Raw genomic sequence first — 20,520 nt, forward strand, 5'->3', positions numbered from 1 at the left:
ATGTGAATGATCTTGCAAAGGAGACTGAGAAGTATCAGTCAAATAAGTAGAAAACACCAAGCAGGAGCAGTGACATGAAAACTGAGAGAAGAATAAGCCACCAGTAGAAAGGAGAAGTCAACAATGTCAAATGCTTTAATGAAGTCATGAATGGGAAAAAAAAAAACAACACTGGATTTAACAAAACACAGGTAACTGGTAACCTGGAAGAAGACAGTTTTAGTTGAGTTTTAAGGACAGAAGCAAGACTGCACAGTGTTCTTTACACAGTACATACTTCATTTTATTTGACTGAATTAAAAATTTTAGAGAACCAAAATAAAATGAAATACACTTCATATTAAATCTATACTGTATAAGTGAAATTTCATTATTAAAGGAGCCCTTTCATATCTTGCAATATCTGAGAGTAACTATTATGAAGATCAATTATAATTGTACAGCATGCCAAAAGTCATTCTTCTGATTTGAGTTTTCTAGTTATTAGCTAATTGAGTAAATGGTAGTCTACTGTAACAGTTATATTTAAGGGGGGAAGGGATGAATGAAAATACAACACATTCTTACCCAAGTATTTTTGCACAGTCATCATAATATTTCATAGAATTCTTCACAAAACTGAAGCCATTGACATCACAGACATAGGATTGTCCATTGGCACGTAACAAATCAAAGCCACAAACCGTTTGCTATTAAAATTAAATTTAAAACTCTGAGCTCAAATGTTACAATTCTAATCATAAACAGAAACATTTTCATTAGTAGTAGATTCTTACCTTCATTTCTATAAGTTCAAAGTCTTGTGATAAACATAACAAGTAATGAATACCCAAATATATTTCACAAAATTATTTACTTGCCATTTCAAGGGGAAAAATATTTATCTGTAATTGAGGACAGCTAAAGCAGTATTATTTATCCATCATCGATTTTTATTCTGACAATCCTTGCACACTAATGGACGTAGAACAATGAACCTTAAAGCTTAGTCCACAAAACAAAGCTAATTAGGAAATATTTTAAAATTTTTAGTGAAAAATATTTTTAATGGACATACTGATTAATAGAGATCTTTTTGACCAAAACCAAAAGGAGAAAGCTTTTAATTATTATATATAAAGAAGAAATTTCCAAAGTAATAAATCTCAGGATGAGCAGCATTTTACTGAACCTTAAAGTTGGAAGAGGCTTCAGAAGCCACCAGAACCCACTACCTTCTAATCATTTCATTCCCCTTTTGGATAGAATTGAATTGCTAGCATGTTTTCTTACACTATGCTGCAGAGTGATCTCCTTGCATTTTCTAGCTTACTAGGGACAAGCAGAACAAATCTAATTCTTGTTCCATATGATAGCCCCTTAAAATACTTGAAGGTGGCCAATCATTTGCCTTCCAGTTCATCCCAGGGCATCTTTTCTCTAGACTAAATATTCTCAATTCCTTACATGAAATGATCTCCAGGCCTTTCACTGCCTGCTGCTCAATGGCATAAAGAGTTATTGAATTTTAAAATTATGAGGGAATTCAGTGGCCATCTAGTCTAAACCACAGAAGAAAAAGACGACCCAATAAGGGGTCCGTGTAGCTTTTGCTTTCAGACCTCCAGGGAGGAGGTATCACAACCTCCTGAGGTCGCCTGTTCAACTTTTTAGAAAGTTCTAATTGTTAGGACATGGTTTTTTTCCCCCTGACATCTACCATAACTCTGCCTCCTTACAAACTCAACCCATCGCCCATAGTTCCATCCTTTGAGGTCAAGTAGAATTATAGTCTCTCTTTTAGGTGACAGCTCTTAAAATACTTGAAGGCAGCTACCACACTGCCTTCAAGTCTGCTCTTAAGCTAAATGCCTCGGAATCTTCATATGGCCCTTCAGAGTTCCACCCAAAGGATGTGATCCTACGTCATTATCATCTCTGGGGAACTGGAGTAGACAGAAAAGCATGAGCTCATTCTGAGGGGAGGAATTTCTTGCTCTTCTACATTATAAGATCAAATTTTATCCAAGTTTGGCACACTTTTAGTTAAAGCTTCTTTTGTAATCTTAAGAATACAGATATACTTATATAAAGCTACTATAATATGTCCTCAGCATAACAAATGCAAAATTGTTGATGAAATGGCAGAATGAAAAATTTCATCTCCTTAAAATTAAGAAAACTATTTGATTAATAGCAAATAGAAATTTTAGCCCAAATCCTACCTGAAGCATCATATGTATTGAGTAAGAAGGGTCCAAGTTAATAAGGTTTCAGTGAAGAAGAGAAAGAAGAGATGTGGGAACTGATAATATTACAAGAACTTTGGAAATATTGACAGGCATATTACTAATGGGTGAAGCATACATTTTTTGATTTACATTACATGTACAACTCCAAATACCCATCCCAATTCAAATATGCTATTACAAAATATTTATGAACTGAGATTCTACATGTTTTTAAATGTTTCACTTCATTTTACCTTAAATGCAAGACAGACTTTCCAAGCAATTAACTTCTCTCTAGCATTGAGGATAACAGGATATCTGACTTCCTTTCCTTCACTATCCCGTTCTACTTTCCCATCAAGTGCAGGGGATTTCCGCGCTTCAGCATGTGCATAATCTGGACCTACTGTGTATACCTTTAGAAAATATTAGGAACAAGTCAAAGGATAACAAACATGGAAACAATCCATAGCAAAAACTAGCACAGAACTAGCTCCCTACACAACAGACATGTTTCTGAAAAATTACATTTATCATAAATGCACCAGCGAAGCTTAGCTATTTCAAGTAAAATCAGAAGTCAAGTTAACTTAAAAAAACGTGAAGCAAGGCACCCCTTATTTATATACCTAGGCTTCTTAAATAAAACATACAAATGGCTAAATATAAGTATTAAAGGACAAGACTGCAGATTTTCTCACTTTTCCCTTCTTCTATTTCTACTTCTGATAGGCTAGTCTTTGGGGAAAAAAGGGGGAAACTAACTTTCACATTTTCCTTCCTCTCTCCACTCCACCCATGGCTATCCAGCCAAGTGGGGAACATCCCTAGACCCCTATTCAATACCCTTACACCAAACCTAGAGGGTCCTTTGCTGTTTTTTATATACTAAATTCTCTACTCTAGTTCATATGGAAAACGTAGACAGAATCAGTGGAAACCTGGGTTTCACATCCTGCCACTAATATTAACTACCCATGTGACTATGCACAAATCTTTTAACCTTTCTGAGCCTCAGTTATCTCACATGCAAAAAAGAGATCATAGGATTACAAAATTTCAAAGATGGAAGGTACAGCATTCCTACCTAATGATGTGCTTCCCCAACATGTACAAACATGCTCATGTCTTTTTTTATTTTTTTATTACATTATTTTATTTGTTTTCAGTGTTCTATAATCACTTCCATATATCTTAGATTTTTTTCCCCTCCCTTCCCCACATACCCCCCTTCCCTTCCCCCTTGTTCCCTGAGATGGCATACAATCTTATATAGGTTCTACACATACGTTCCTATTAAACATGCTCATTTTTTAAAAACGTGCTCATCCTTAAAACAAACAAACCAAAAAAACTCTCTTAATATGACCATGTCTGATAGCTAATATCTTACTTACTTTTCCTTCCTTTGTGGTTAAACTCCTTGAGAAAGCTGCCTATATACCTAATACCCTAAATCCTCTACAATTTGGTTTCCAAACTCATCATTCAACTGAAATTGCTGTCTTCAAGGTTACAAGGGTTTCTTAGTGCACTTAAGGGGTCTTAATTAAGGGGCTATAATTAAGAGGCCTCAATGGCCTCTTCTTGATTTTCATTCTTCCTGACCTCTCTGAAACATTTAATACTAGAGATCAAGAAAATCCTCCTTCCTCTTTAGGTTTTTATGGTACTTCTCTCTCCTGGTTCTCCACCTACCCATTTGACTTTTTTTTCTCAGTCTCCTTTGCTCAGTCTTCATTCAGATCATGCCCACTTACTGTGGGTGTCCTTTAGGGGTCTGTCCTAGGCCTTCTCTTCTCCCTCTATATTGTCTTGGTTATCTCATAAGTTCCCTTCAGTTCAATTTTCAACTGTGTTGATGACTGCCAGCTTTATGTATCATGTCTTAGTCTTCTGAGCTCCAGTCTTAAACCATCCATTGCCTCTTGGCCATCTTGAGCTGGATGTCTCATAGACATCTCAAATTGAACATGTCCAAAACAGAATTCTCTCCCCAGGTCTAGAATGCTTTTCCTCCTTACCTCTATTTCCTGGTTTCCCTTAAGAATTAGCTCAAATCCCACCTTCTGAAGACAGCCTTTCCCTGATCCTAATACTATAGAAGAGGGTTTCTTAAACTTTTTCCATTCATGACTCTTTCAGTGGGTCACAACCCACAGTTTAAGAAGTGCTGCATGTGGACATATACTTAAAGTGTAGTTATGGGATTCCCTACTTGAAAACATGGATGCATTTTCTTCACAGAAACACTGCTATAACATGTTGATTATATTTGGTCCATTAGTAGAGTACTATAACACATCAGTTACAGGCCAAGTTTTTGTAGGTTACACTGATAAACTAACCACCATATAATAACACTGTTTCTTGGAAGAAGTTCTAAAGAATTTGGCTAAAAAAAATAAAACATTTCAGTATATTTTCTGTTCATAATTTAGTTTCTGTGTATAACAAACCTTAACTTGTCTTATGCAAAAATGTATTTTCATATAAAAAGTGAACAATCTCTATATGAAAACTCCTTTCTATAAAAGACTGTCAGAGTACTATTTGCTTTAAAAAAAGGAATTCTTTGATTTAAAAACAATCATTTAACAAACATTTAATATGATGTAATTTAACTTCAGTTTGTAAAACTAATTAAGTGAAATTAAGGATTCTTTTAATGCTAGAGCTACTATATGTAAATATGCTTGTATTATGCAAAAGAACAACTATGCAGGCTTTTATCATTTGACAATTTTTAAAATGTCCTAATAATGCTACCCATCTGAGAGAGCAGTACAAAATTCAAGGCACAAAATAAGATATACATTTTTGAACATGGCAGATATGTGAATTCGTTTTGCTTCAGTTGTCTATTTGTTACAAGCAGTGTGTATACTGCAGTGTGTGAATATTTTCTACTCCGAGGGAGCAAAAAGGATAGTTATAGGGTTGCCAAAAAAAGAAAGAAAAAGTCATTAAAGCATTTTTTTAAAAACATGTGCAGAAAAAAACAGATATGCAGAACAACTTTGAAAGTACCATGTTGAATTTATAATATACTTTAAAAACATGTTGGACATAATAGAAATTTCTATTTTCACATACAATCCTCTTTTTCTGCTCTGCTTTGTATATGAAAATTTTTTTTGTGTTCAATTAAATTCAGAATTTTTAGAAAAAGCTAGAACACTGAAAAATGTACTTTGTAAACACATCTGATCCTCAAGCAACAAGTTAGTTTTATGTGCCCAAATGTTTATATTAATGATATTTCCCGTACTGGTTAATTCCTAAAACACTTAGATCAAGGTACAGTACTACCCCATCTTTCTATCAGTCAGTCTTACCTTGACATCAGTGCCATCTGTAGGCATGAACTCCTCATAAATGTATGAGCCTGTTTTTCTCACGCAGCTTTCTGGGGAGTAAACACTACTTCTGCTTCCAATCTAAAACAAAAATTTTCTATCAAATACACAAACTTCTGGAAGAGTGCTTTCCATTTTTTTCTAACTCAACAGTCTTTCTTTTTCTTTTTACCGTTCTTTAAAGTTTTTTTCAATTATCAGGATTGGTAGTTAAGACTATTAAGCTTTGATAAATGTAAACATTATTCAGATTTTATCAGGGTAATTTGTTAAGATATCAATTTTATGAGTTTCTCACAGAACATTTATAGCTATTTTATTTTGTAATTTTATTATACAGTATAGAATTATAGTAGGCCACTAAAAAAATACATAATAGTATGTACCTAAACTCCAAAAATATTTGTTAACTAGGATAGCAGAGTCTTACCTTCCTAAAGAGCCTTTGGCTTCCACCTCCAGCAGATGTTGGATAATAAATGTAAACATTGTGATCCTCAGCACTGAGGGGTTTTTCTACAAATGGCTTTTGGAAAACTTCTCCGTTTACTTCTACTTGATCCTCCCCTTCAATTAGATTGCATTCTGTAACACCAATGACAAAAAAAGGATACTTTACATTTTAGTAAAATACTTTCATACACACAATCTCATTTAATCTTCTGAACCATTCTGGGAGGTCAAGTAGTCTATGATCATCACTTTACAGATGACGAAATTGATATTCAAAGAAATCATGTGGCTTGTGTAAGGTCAAAAAGGAAAGTGATATAATTGAGAAAGGATTAAAACCAACAAAAGTCCAAACACAGTGCTCCTTCTGCTACACCATGCTACTTATTAATAAGGTAACACACATGTATGTGCTCACAAAAAAAAAAAAAAAAAACTTACCTGTATAGATTCCACAGCACTGGAATTGTTTTGTTTTTTTTTTTTTGAAAAAATTTCAGATTAACATAGTAATAAAATATTGAATTACTACGCTTAATTTTAAAAGGTCATAAGCAAAATGCCAGGTTACATACATATTAGAGAACATGATAAATTTAAAATAGAGTAACCACTAGTAGCCTAGAAAAGAAGCAGCTATTGGTCTGTCTGTTTCAGTTAAAAAAATTTTTGCATGCAGAAATGTACACCAACTTTATGATGTAATATTCCCATCAGAAATCTTTCTGGCTGGTGTATCTCACTAAAGAGAAATCAGGAGAAACAATTGCAGTGAAATAGCTTGGTACTTCAGCACCCTACTGTGACCTTTTTTCTTCTTTTGTCCAAATAAAAAATTACTCTAAATGAAAGTGCAAATAATCTCAGGAAATGACTATACTTTGACACATACAAGGGACTGCTAATCTCAGATATCACATGAAACAGTAATATTTTTAAATTAGTTAGAAAAATAAACACGAAGCTCCCGTGCCCTCCAACAAGCCTATCATTAAGAGGCTAAGAGGTATTATGAGTCCTCTAAGTGACTGAAACAATGCAGAGCTTTAAAAAATCCTAAGTACAACAAAGTATCTCAAAATAAAGATGTAAGAAAGCTTTAATTGCAATTAACAGACTATACAACTTCTAACTGAATCCTTTTACTATATGACTTCTGGCCCCCTTCCCCCTTTCCCCCACTCTTCTCTGTGTATATTTCTGTTTTATACCAAATAACAGATTAAAGTCCCAAGAAATTGCAAAAACACTCAGTTAAGTTTAATTTGAAATACTGCAATTGGCTTTCATCCTCAAGATTGAAACCAGCTCCACTTAAGTCATCAAGTCATCAAATAATAAAAATGAATATATTCAAGGAAAAAAAATCTGAAACTAATCCCAATGGAATGTGACAATCCAATGTATGCCATAGCATAATTCTTATCTAATCAGGCATTAATTGGAGGCATGTGTATGTCATTGCTAATTCTGTAATAGCATAGGTTGTTGTATCAATACTGATTTAAGATTTTAAAAGGAGATTCAAATAACATTTGGAGCTTAATTAGTGGAATGAAATACATGGAATTTTTAATGAAGGATAAGCGCAAGTGTAAGTAAGTGGCAAAATACCCTTTAAGGGAACCACAAGTCTGTTAGTAAGTAGAGTACTTGGGTAAATCTTTACCCTGTCAAGTGGAAGAGAAAATAGTTGTGATTACAGTGACAGACATTGCTCTTTGGGGGAATTATGTGCTTAGCAGAAGAACTAGGGCATTCTGGAGTGTTCCTTCCCTAGGACAGGACTAACTGTTGCTACCCCTTATGACCAACTGAAAGTCTACCTTGATCATCATCCAGTGACTTCCTTGAGGACCACAATATCTTCAGATTTGCTCTGGGCATGGAACTGGGAAATTAAGCAGAGTTACTGACTTCTGCTCTAAATAAATTCCCCCCACATCAAGCAACTATTTGAGACTAGTAGGAAGATTGGTTTGAATGGCTGAATTCTCCTGCAACCACATCAACTGATGCAGCATGGAGGGTGTTAGGGGACAATTTGCTCATGACAAAGTTCTCTTACCTTGGGGATTATTTGGATCTCGGTTTAAAATTGCATAACGAGGAAGTAGAATACCTTCAGCTTGAAGAATACTATAAACTTCTCTCCTAAGGAAAAAGGGAAAAATACTTTAATAAGCTCAACAGTGTTAATAATAACCACCTTTGTTTGATGGAGAAATCATCAGTAAACCATCTTTTTGTGAGATTTTGATAAGTATGCACCATGAATAATATCACTGCTAGTTTGGAGAGAGTACTGTTAAGTTTTAATACCTTAAAAACTTAAGGAAGTAAAAAAGCAGAGCAGGGTGCTAGTAAAATGACAAGAGCATCAAAGTAGGATTTCAGTCAGTCAACTAGTTCAAATTTTTTATCTTATGTTGAAGATAAATATAATTTAATAATTTTTAAAATACAGGTATCTTTATTATTAAAGTTTTAACATAGTGGGAAAAATCACAGAACTACAGTTAGGTTCATTTACAAAGTAAGAGAATTAGAGACAGAAGGAATCTTTGCTGCTGCTGAGTCATTTCTGTCATGTCCAACCCTTCTTGAACCTATTTGGGGTTTTACTGGCAGAGATACTAAAGTGGTTTGCTATTTCCTTCTCCAGCTCATTTTACAGATGAGGAACTGAGGAAAACAGGTAAATTACTTTCCCAGGGTCACACAGACATTAAATGTATGAGGCCAGATTTAAACTTGGGTATTCTCAACTCCAGGGCTGATACTTTATCTCTTGTACTACCCAGCTGCCTTCTAAGGAGGGATTTTAGAGATCATTTAGTCCAATCCCCTTATTTTGGAAACTGTACAATGGGCACAGTAACTTATTTAAGGTCATATTAAGTAGTACTAGAAATGCAATTAGAACCTAGTACCTTTGACTGCAGAAGCAATATAGTCCCCTTCAGAAAGAACCTCAGAAACCATATAGTCTGTTCTTATTTAGCAAATGAGGAAACTAAGGTCCCCTGTTTCTATTATGGAGATCACACGATCTCTCTCTCTCTCTCTCTCTCTCTCTCTCTCTCTCTCTCTCTATCTCTGTATCTGAACTGCTGGGGAGAATCCAAGACTGACCACCACAGAAATAGAAGCTCCAACTCACAAGTAGACCTCAAAGAACATCAAATTCCACCCTGACCTGGAGCCTAAATCACCTTGTACAGGATTTCTGGGATTGTCACCAAGACTCTGCTTTGATGCTCAAACACATTCTCAGCTCCCTCAGTGGTCTCTTACCTCTGCTGGGAGTGCTTCATGAAGCACTTCATCAACAATAAAGGCCTCCCAAAGCTTTCCTTTAGAGGTTTCAGAACTTGCCCGCTATACTTTCCATGAGTGGCTCTGCTTGGTTTCAGTTCCATTAACATCATGCCCCCCACACTGGATCACCCTTAATGGCTCTCTCCACTTTTCAGCTTTATTTTGTATACTATCTTCCCACATTAGATTGTAAGCACCTTGAGGGGAGGGACTTTTTCTTTTTTCTGTGAACCTAAGGCTTACCACAGTGCTGAGTACATAGTAGACCCTTAATAAATGTTTACAGAAATGAATTGTATGAAGATCACTTGTGACATGGAACTCATTATCTACAATACAGTCTATTCTACTTTCTGATAGCTCCAATCCTTAAGAATTTTTTCCCGATAATGAGAGGCTGAATTTGCCTCTATATGTACACTGTTTCTAATCCAATGTTCTACTTCTATCCTTTGGGGATAAGTAGAAAAAAACAGTTCAGGTGTCCTCTGAGTCTTACTTTCTCCAAACTAAGAGTTCCCTAATTTCTTAAATGAATCACACGGACTCCAGTTCCCTCTTCAACTTTTAAAATAAGGAATGGCTCTCAGAAAAAAAGAGGGACAGAAGGATACAATGGGAAATGTGGGTGACAAAAAACAAAAGGATACCAACAAAAACTTATTTTTAAAAAAAGGAAAGTGATCTTATTATTAAAAATCGTACCAAAAAAAAATTCTACCACTGGAAAAAAAATCAATTCTGGTATTATTCAGAGCAGTGGCTAAGGGGTAAATTCTTAACCAAAGACATAGAGGCAACCACAAATGATAAAACAGATTATTTTAAAAACATGAAACTGAAAGGATTTTGAATGAATAAAATTAATGTAACTGACATAAGAGGTTATTTGGGAAAAAATTTGTGGTCATATATCTATGATAAGGCACTGACATCCAATTACGTGTCAAACCAAAAGAAATATATTCTATGCAATAGGTAAGTGGTCAAAAGATAAGAACAAGCAGGTCTCAAAAGAGCAATGGAAACCATTTATACCCACACAAAAGAGTGCAGCAAACAGTTAATAATGAGAAATAAAAATTAGAACAACTCTGTGTTTCTTCTTACAGCAAAGTGGCAAAGATGATAAAAGATGGAAACAGCCAATGCTGGAGGGGCTGGAGCATGACAGAGGTGCACTAACGTATTCATGGTGAAGCTGTGAACTACTTCAATCATTCTGGAAATTATGGAATTATCTGGAATTATGCAAAGTGACTACCGTGTTCATATCCTTTGCCCCTGAAATTCCATATACACCAAGGAAATCAATGATAAAAAGGAAGACTCCAATATACGTTAAATGTTTACAGAAGCATCTTCCATACACTCACCTACATCCCAGAATTATTACATTGTGAGGACCAATGAAATGACATAATAATTGTAAGCTCTTAGAAACCTCTCTGGCACATGGCAAGTGCTACTTAACAGTTATTGTTAGCCAGCTATCACTGATGATAAATATAACAAATATACAGAAGAACAGGAAGGCTGAGATGTAGATGAACCTCTCTGCAAAATGAAGCAAAACCAAGAAAATGCGAAGGTAATGCATATTCTAGAAGGGGAATGCAAAGGCAAAGGACATTAAAAAAGAAACGGAATGCAGTGAAATACTTGCTGATACCAAAGAAGAGAGATACGAGAAGGTAGCCCCACCGTATGCTAAAGAGGGGACTATAGATGTGGAAGACTTTTCTGACATGTTGATAAATTAGAAAGGTCTTCCCCTGCTCTTTTCCTAAGGGAAGAAAACATAAAAACAATCCTCCATGACCATTTTGAAAATCACCATGCTTACTCTAGTCCTAAAACATCTCTGCTCTTTAGCAGGATTTCCCAAATATAAGCAATGAATCAATGAGTTGTTCCAGGAGTGCTTATCATACAATTTTTTTTTCCAGTTGGTGACCAAATCACTCAGAGCATATATGCTCTTATTACTGCTTCACTTATTTTTGGATTCAAATCCCTCAATTATTTACATCTTATCATTTCCAGTCTAAACATCATTCTCCAAAGTAAAGGAAAAAGTAAAATAGTGAATAATACTTAAATTAATAATTCCACTTTCCCTAATGGGGAATGAAATCATTAATAGCACTCACAGGGTTCAAATGAAATAATGTCTGTAAAGTGCTTAGCACAGTGCCTGGCACATAGCAGAAATTTAATAAATCAATATCAATCAATAAATACTTATTAAGACCCTATCATGTGCCAGGCACTGTACTAAGCACTGGGAATACAAAAAGAAACAAAAGACCAAGCAAAAAGCCTGCCCTCAAGGACCTTAAGATCTAATGGGGAAGGAAACATGCAAACAAATACATACCATGCAAGCTATATGTAGGATAAACAGGAAAAAACAAAAGAGGGAAAACACTAGAATTAAGAGGCACTTGGGAAATATTCCTGTAGAACATGCAATTTTAGTTGGAACTTAAAGAAGAATAAACAGTCAGACTGAAGGAGGATATGGAGAATAGTCAGAGAAAATATAGGAGCTCTAGGGTCTTGTTCAAGGAACAGCTAGGAGGCCAATGTTGCTAGACTGAAGAACACATATTAAGGGAGTGAGGTATAAGAAGACTGGGAAGGTAGGAGAGGTCTAGGTCATAAAGGGCTTTGAAAGGCATACACAGCATTTTGCATTTGTTCCGGGAGGCAGTAGGAAGAACTCGGAGTGGGCAGAACGTGTATGTGGGCGGAGGTGGGGGTGAGGGTATGTGACATGATCAGATGTGTACTTTACAAAAATCACTTTAGTGGCTGAACAGAAACTGGACTGGAGTAGAAACTGAGAAATTTTAGGCAGGCAAAACTACCACAGGCTGTTGGAATAACCAAGGCACAGACAGGCCTATACGAGAAGGGTAGCAGTGTCAGAGCACACCTGAGAGATGTTGCAAAGGTGAAAATCAACAGGTCTTGGCAACATATTGGATACGGGGAGTGAGAGATAGTGAGGAATCCAGGATGACTCCCAGATTGTGAACCTGAGGGACTAGCAGGAAAGCACTGCCCTCTACAGGGGCAGGGAAGGTAGGAGGGAGAGAGGGTTTAGAGGGAGAGATAATGAGTTCTGCTTCACATAGATTGAGTTTGAGATGTCCGAAAGGCAATTGCAGATGTTAGACTGGAGGTCAATAGAGAGAACTGGGCAGAAAACATAGATTTGAGAATCAGCATAAGGATAGTCATTAAGTCTACAGAAGCTGATGAGAACACCCAAGTGAAGTAATGTAAAGGGAGAAAAAGGCCTGGGACGGAACCCAGAGGGACATCTATGCTTAGAGGGTATGGTCTGGAAGAGGATCCAGTAAAGGAGACAGAAGGAAAGCTCCTTCCTCTTCCTCCAGATAGGGAAGAGAAAAACCAGGAGAAAAGTACTGTCCTAAAAACCTAGAGAGGAGAAAATATAAAAGAGGAGGGAGTGATCCACTGTGTTAAAAGCTGCAGAGAAGTCAAGAATGAGGGCTGAGAAAAGGCAACTGGAGCTGACTATGAAGAGATTATTAGTAACTTTGGAGATATCCGTTTCAGTGGAATAAGGTAGAAAGCTAGACTGTAAGAGGTTAAGAGAGGGAGAAGAGAGAAAGGAGGAGCAGCTATTATAGATAGCTATTTCAAGGAGTTTAGCTACAAAGCGCAGAAAAGAAACTGGATGACAGCTATCAGGGATAGAAGGATCAAGTGAGATTTTTAAGGATAGGGGAAACATGAGCATATTTGTAGGCAGCAGAAAATGAACCAGTAGAGATGAAGAGATTGACAATAACTGAAAGAGTGGAAATGACAGAGGGAGAAAACTGCTGGAGATGGAATGCAGCAGAGAGGTTAGCTTTGGTAAGTAAGCCTGCTCCATCCTGTGAAACAGGGGCGAAGGAGAACACAGTGGCAGAAGGCACTTGAGTGATAGATGAGGAAGAGGGAGAGAGAGGGAGTCGCAGCAAATAGCCTGAATGTCTTCTGTAAAAGAGAAGCCTGAAGAGGGATGAACAGGTTTGGAAGAATGGCCATGCAGAGTAGGATAAGGAGTTGCTAAGGGAAATAGAGCAGGATTACACAGCAGCAGTGAGGGCCTAACTGAAGAAGTTTGTAGAAGACCTAGCCATAAGGGCTGCATGATTTTCTCTACTTCTATTGAGCAGCATCTGTGTAGAAGTGAACTAAGGCTTAGGCTTCACTGAGCATAATCAGTCAAAGGATAAAGGTACTAAGGACTCGAGAGAGAAGGACAGTGGAGAGCTGAACTGGCTCACTAAGGAGAAAAGATGAGGGAAGAAAAGAGAGTGGTTAGTGCTGGAGGAATAGCCGGGGAGAGAACTGAGGGCTCAAGGGATTGCAGGTCACAGTGCAGATGAAGAATAAGGGCATGGAAAGGAAGGCAGAGGGAGAAGTGAAAAGTCTCTCAGAAGAGAATTTCAGAACTTGTGAACATGGAACATTTGTATGTGATGGCAAGATCAGGAATGACCATCTTTATGCTTAGGCGCAGCAGAGAAGTAGCTCATAGGTGGTGAGTAGGTTGAGGAAGTGAGAAGTTAGGATATGTGAGGGTGGTCCCCTGGTATGAGGGCAGGAATAGGAAATTGTAAGGCAGGTGTATGTGTACATGTACATGTACGTGTACGTGTGTGTGTGTGTGTGTGTATGTGTGTATGTGTGTGTGTGTGTGTGTGTGTGTGTGTGTGTGTGTGTGTGTGTGTGTGTGTGTAGAGGATTGGGGGAAGACAGGAGGGGAGGTCTGTAGACAATAACTACCGCCATTTTTATTGGGAAGTACAGATAAATAGAATGTACTTCAAAGGAAAAGAAGTTACTTAGTGAAGGAGAAAGAAGAAATGGCAAAGTTATTTCAATTCCCTTTCTTGGCTGTTATCATGGGAAAGCCAGATTTTGGTGAGAGCCAGTAGGTGGAAGGAATGATGAAAGGAAATCTGTCACCTATGGAATCAACATTCCAGACAGCACACTGGAAGGGCATGCCTAGCTGGGGTAGGAGGGTTAATGGGGATGGGAATGAGGAATTGGGTGGTAGGGGTTGTGGAATAGGATTTGGATAATGATTTACATGAGTTCAGAATTACTGAAATGTAAAGGGTATGACCAGGTGTGAGAATATTCATGCGTGTCAAAGGACAGGTATAGCTGGAAATGGGAGGCCTCAAGTCAACAGAAAGGTTGTTCTTCTTGGCATACCCTAGTGGGGAGACTGGGAGATGGAAGATGTCTTGTTCTGGTACAGGTGGAAGATGCCTAACCTGGCTCCTAACAGCTTTTCTACAGGAGCCATGCTGTGCTCAGGAGGAGATGGAAGTGTCAGGATGCTAGTGCACATAAGGTCTTCCCACCTGAGGAGGCTGGCCACAAAGCAGCAGGAGGAAGTGGAGATAATGAGTTCTATTTCAGATATATTGAGTCTGACTCCTAGGAGTCATTCTTCAAGGGACACACGAGGCCCCAGCTCACTTCCCTTTCCTCCTTCCCTCGCTATTTCCAAAGTTTCACTTCCTGTTCCCACCATACATAAAAGCAGTCTTCACTTGTTCCTGTTATTTTTTACAAGCCTTTTCTATTCATCCATGTTCCTATTCTGCACCACCAACTGCCATTCTGAATTCAAGGTTCCAACTGCATCTTAAACTCAATATGCTGAAAATAGAACTCATTATCCCTGTCCCTACTGACCCCACTCCCCAACTATCTTTTTCAGGAACATCTGCAACCTTAGCTTCACCCTGGACTACCTGTTCTCACTCACACTACATACCCAATCTGTTGAAAAATCTTGCCATTTCTTCCTATAAATCATTTTTCTTATATATCCCCTCATCTCAATATGGTTACCACTCTAAGTCAGACTTACACCACCTCTTACCTGGACTACTACAATAGCCTCTTAAATGGTGTCCCTGCCTCAAGTCTCTCCTCACTCTTAATGTATTCTTTGCATAGCAGTCAAACTGATTTTAATAAATTACATGTCTGAACATGCCATTCCCCCTATTGAAATCCAGTGCCTTCCTATCATCTTTAAGATCAAATAAAAACTCCTCTGGCATCTTTGCAATCTGTTCCCACCCAACCCTCCTAGCCTTATTACACATGCACTCTGTAGTGCTGGCAAGCTGTTTCTTTTGCTGTTTCTCACACAAGGCACAGCAGCTTCCATCTCCACGCTTCCGTGCTGGCTGCTCCCCCTAGAAGGCATTCCCTTCTCTCTGCTTCTTGGGAATCTTCGGTCTCCTTTAAGACTCAGCTCAAGTAACACCATCTGCATAACACTCTTCCTGGACCTCATGGCTGGCAGTGGCTCCTTCTAACCTCTCCTCCCAGGTTTCTTCGTAAATGTCTTGTATATACCTATAGAAATATGCTATTGCCCATATTAGAATACGAGCTCAAGGGTACTTGTCTCTATAATTCTAATGTCTAGCACAGTTCCTGGCACATACTTGTAGATCCTCCTTACATTTTGGAATATTAGAAACTGCTTCTACCTCAGAAGATCTAGAATCTTTCTTCATGAGAACCGTATAGCTAATATAGCTTCAGCAGTTTAGCAGTCTTTTCCTTTCCTACTCCAATTCCTGATTTCCTATCATGTGCTACACACTTCTAAGGTTTTTACTTATTCCTTTTGTTCTTAAATTAAGCCAAGGTTTGACCTCAAACATCCCGTTTTCTATTGAGTTCTAACTCCAACTTTATTAGTGCTTATATTGCTACCAGCCACATGCCAAGGCTCTAAATCAGGCTTTCAAAACCCGCTTCTCTCTTTCGTCTCCTGCTGTCCACAGCAGTGCCTCTCATGAGCAAATTTTTGCAGAATAGTCCTGCTGAACTGTTTCTAAACTCCTAGTTATTCTCTCTACTTGTAAAACTACCCTCGTTGCTCCTAAATTTTTTCCATGTCCCAATGCGATTAGAATAACTATTCACTTAAACAAGAGTAAACTTTATCAGTACTTTTAATTGTACAAAGTTGATTTAATTGTATAATTTACCTGTCTTGGATACGATATTGCATATTCAAGTCATTGATCACAAATGGGTTCCTGAGTTTTGCATAGGCAACAGCTTTGTCCAGTGGAAATCCTAAGGTTTTTAAAGAACATGGCATTAATAAATAAAATTACTAAGAATATTAATATAAAATGCTATTTTAAAAAGATAAAAAGACATGAAACCTTATACATGATCCTTAAGTAAAGTCAGAAGCTATAAAGATCTTGACAGGCTAGAGCTTCAGGCTCAGTTAGCTTAAGTTGAAAGTCTTATACTTAAACAAATAAACATCCATTTCATTAGGAGAAGATGGGAGGGTCTTGGCTAGATCACAGATCTTCAAAAAATGTCTGGACATTTAAGAGGACTGTAAGTCTGAAATAAATGAGCAGTGAGACCTAAGAGCAAAAAAAAAGTTAATGTGAAATGGGGAGGAAATGAGAGGCAAAACTTCAAGGAACAGGGAGGCGATAGTTCCACTGTACTTTGCCCTTGTCAGACTTTATCCCAAGAACTTTGTTTATTTCTGAAAGCCACTGATTAGTATGGGCATTAATTAAACTGAAGAGTGTCCAGAGGGTAAAGGGTTTTGAGTAAGGATCAGCTGAAAGAATTGGACATATTTAGCCAGAAGAAAATATAACTTAGGAGGGTGTCATAATAGCTGTCTTCAAGTATTTGAAGGGCTGCCTTACAGAAGAGGGATAAGGCTTACTCTGTTTGCCTCTAGGGGTCAGAACCAGAAGCAATGGGTGGAGGCTGCAAATAGGAATATTTAGGCATAATGTCAGGAAAAACTTCCTCACAATGAGACCTGCCAAAGAAACCTTGAGAAGGGATGGGCACCCCTCACTAAGTATGCTGATGCACAGTCTATATGATCATCCATTGGACATGTTGCAATGGGGATGGATTCCTCTTATGTACAAGTTGGACTAGTTGGCCCAAGGTACTTTCCAACTCTGAAATTCTGGGATTTAATGGAATGAAGTTATTAAAGATGAACACTTTAAGTTATAGTGAAAGTTGGATTATATTTTTTTGTGTAGTTTCTAACTAAAGCTACACTTTTTAATCTAATTTTAATTTTAAAAGTTATTCACCTCAGAGATTCATCTCAATTTAAAACAACAATCTCAATGCGTACAGCAAGAAGTACACTGCCTTCAAAAACATCTTTAGAAACCATTGAGCATCTCAACACTTTTGCAATAGTTCTCTGGTCTGTATAAAAGAGATTATATTTTGTAATACACATGAAATAGTTCAGAACTGGTACAGCTGAAATCATAGGTCAATTAAAAAAAAACTTTGGGGAATTTCTCTGCAAGATATAATTTCAAATATAGAGGAAACTCAGATGTGGTTACTAGATCCACTCTATCTTTCAAACACATAAATCAGAGAGTGGGTTTTTGATTGACCTATCTTGAGAAGATATTATAATTTATAAAGTCTTATAGTATTAAAAGGCAGTTTAGGATCAAAGAATTGCCTTTTGTATTAAATATTTTCCAGAGCTGGAGAGTTGCAAATATCATCCTCTACCCTTTCCATATTCCCTGACTGGTTCTATCTGACAAATGGCCAATTTTAATATTTATATGTCCACTGTCTACAAAAGCTGACTAATAAATGGAATGTGGTCATTTAGAGAAACACTGGTTAAGGGGTCCCATACCCAGGTTTTATATACAAAGGTTACTTTTATAAAATGTACATGGTTAACTTAAGAAAAACAATCACAGGCAGAGTCCTGTGAGGTGGACAGAGGATATCTTATTCTCTGGCTTTAACAGATGAAAGGATGATATCATATCTTACAAAGTAAGTCTTAAAAGGTTTTGAATTAATCTATGAATCTACACATATGAATGGTTAGTGTACTCACTCTAGAAGTTACTTGGTATATGTTTTAGATTTACTTTCAGTATATGAGTTATTTGCTTCCAAAAGAATGTAAACTCCAGAAGGGCAGAGAATTTAATTTTTGTCTTTGTATCCCTAATGCCTAGTACAGTTTTTGTCACATAATTATGAGCACATAATACTGTGCTCAGTAAAATGTTGCCTTCAAAGTGTATGTATTCAAGTTGTAATAGAGAAGCTTTCAAGACTAGTGTAATGGATGAATGATACTGTCAGAAGAAGCCTGCAGTAAAGTGAGGGCTTTCAGGGAACTAAGTAGTAGTTTCATCACTGCTGCTCCTTCAAGGAAAGTAATACAGAACAGAAAAATGGTTTAAGAAGTGAATAAATGGCTAAGACAATAGGGTCTCAGAAGGTCGAACTGCCATTCAGATAGTCATTTAATCTGAGTTTCAGTTTCCACACCTATACATTAGGGGGGATCAGCCTTGAGGATCTACAAGGTTCCTTCCAATTTTAACCTATGCTTCTGTGATCTTAAAGTTAACGGAAAAATAATCTATTTTGTAGAAATCTGCTTTACGATCAACCTCTAATGAACATATTTTTAAGAACCTGCTGAGCATAAAAGAGAAATGTTGTCTGTCTTAGGAGTTAGTCTATCTCCAGCAGCAATACTGACTAATAATTTTTTGGGGGAACAATTTTATTTGTTCAGTTAGACTATTAGTATTCAAGATGAAAGTTTAAACCTTTACTCAATATTATTTCACACTCAAATCTTAAGAAAATACAGGTATTTTTAACAATATAAAAATTACCTTTAGAATGGAAAGAAATAAGACAATCGCATAGTGGCCAATTTTCTACTGGTTCATTCAAAATAACATCCTCTTCAAATATTACTACCGTGATGTATTTAAACAAGGAGACACGTTCGAGAATTTCCTTCATTGGTTTTGATTTGGACTTTTTTGCCATAGAACATATTCCAACCACAATCTGCCTTTCTGGTGGCTAAAAATTGATACAAAAAGAAATTAAAATCCCAGTTCACACTGAAAGACATTCCAAAGGAAAACATTTACCTATGAGATGCATTTTACAAAATCAATATTCTTGTCTTCACATAGGTGTTTCATAAATATAACTTGATGATTTTGCTTTAGTATGATATACTACATATTATATACTATACTAATGCATTAATATTAGGATAGTACATTTTTAAAAAGTTGCCACAGTCCTTAATACCTAAATTTCAGGTGTGTTCTGTGCTTTCAATAAGAAAAAATGTATAAATATCTTACAAATATTATTCCCACTAGTCTTGATAGAAAACTCATTTGCTAATGGTAACTAATTTTTCAGACTTTGTCAAATGATTTACTTTTTAGCTACACAAGTTGGACCAGATTCATGCCATAGGTTATTTTAGGAGGCTCATTTTCTAGTAGTTTCTTTGTGGCCATCAGAAATGAAGAGGTCCACTAAGGCAGTTGATGTATTCCCACTCTTTTCTACTTCCCGTTTTTCAGAGAGGAAAGGATAAACACTAGCATTAGAAAAGGAGATCAATTTTTTTTTAAGTTTATAGATCTTATTTTTTAAAATATCAGCGCTCTGAAAGTGAAATGCTTAATACAACACAGTAAGCAATAATTTGTGGTGGTTGTTTAGTCATTTCAGTCGTGTCCCACTCTTCATGACTCCTTTTTTTTAGGATCTTCTTAGCAAAGATACTGGAGTGGTTCGCCATTTCCTCCTTATTTTAAATAGCTCATTTTACAGATGAGGAAACAGGCAAACAGTGTTAAGTGCATAGCTAGTTAAGTGTCTGACATCCAACTGAAACTCAGGAAGGTAAGTCTTCCTGACTCCAGGCCTGGCACTGTATTCACCCTACTACTCAGTTGCCTATTATTTACTGCTGGTAAATCTTAACAATTTGACTTGTCACTCTGTGGTCAATGGTGGTTTTGATAACTAAAGCAACTTTCCAAGATCACCATTTAGTACTATGCCCAGAGAAAAGAGATGTTATAGCAGGGAAGGACTCTCCTATGGTCATTATTACATTTTATATACTTTTCTTTAAAAAATGTCTCAAAATTAGATTTTTTTGTTCTGTTTTTGCAGTTCTATTTAAGTATATCCCTTGGTGGTGAAGCTGTGTTAAAAATATGACAATAAAAAATTAAATATAAATTGGCATCCTTATGCCAAAAAATAGAGAGATCAACAGGTTG

General features: G+C 36.8%; 1 protein-coding gene across 13 annotated transcripts in view; it reads right to left on the reverse strand.

The window, feature by feature from the left end:
• The window catches only part of PPIP5K2 (diphosphoinositol pentakisphosphate kinase 2), a 93,728-nt gene that overhangs the window by 53,366 nt on the left and 19,842 nt on the right, over window positions 1-20,520 (reverse strand). For all 13 annotated transcript variants that reach the window (XM_072597294.1, XM_072597292.1, XM_072597301.1 and 10 more), the window contains exons 3-9: window positions 19,093-19,288; window positions 16,402-16,492; window positions 8,091-8,176; window positions 6,000-6,154; window positions 5,549-5,650; window positions 2,465-2,626; window positions 568-689 (exon numbers count right to left, since the gene is read on the reverse strand). In XM_072597294.1, coding sequence (XP_072453395.1) covers window positions 568-689; window positions 2,465-2,626; window positions 5,549-5,650; window positions 6,000-6,154; window positions 8,091-8,176; window positions 16,402-16,492; window positions 19,093-19,288 — 914 coding nt within the window. The remainder of the gene's footprint in view (window positions 1-567; window positions 690-2,464; window positions 2,627-5,548; window positions 5,651-5,999; window positions 6,155-8,090; window positions 8,177-16,401; window positions 16,493-19,092; window positions 19,289-20,520) is intronic.

This window comes from Notamacropus eugenii, chromosome 3 (assembly GCF_028372415.1).
Source record: "Notamacropus eugenii isolate mMacEug1 chromosome 3, mMacEug1.pri_v2, whole genome shotgun sequence".
NCBI classification, from domain to species: domain Eukaryota; kingdom Metazoa; phylum Chordata; class Mammalia; order Diprotodontia; family Macropodidae; genus Notamacropus; species Notamacropus eugenii.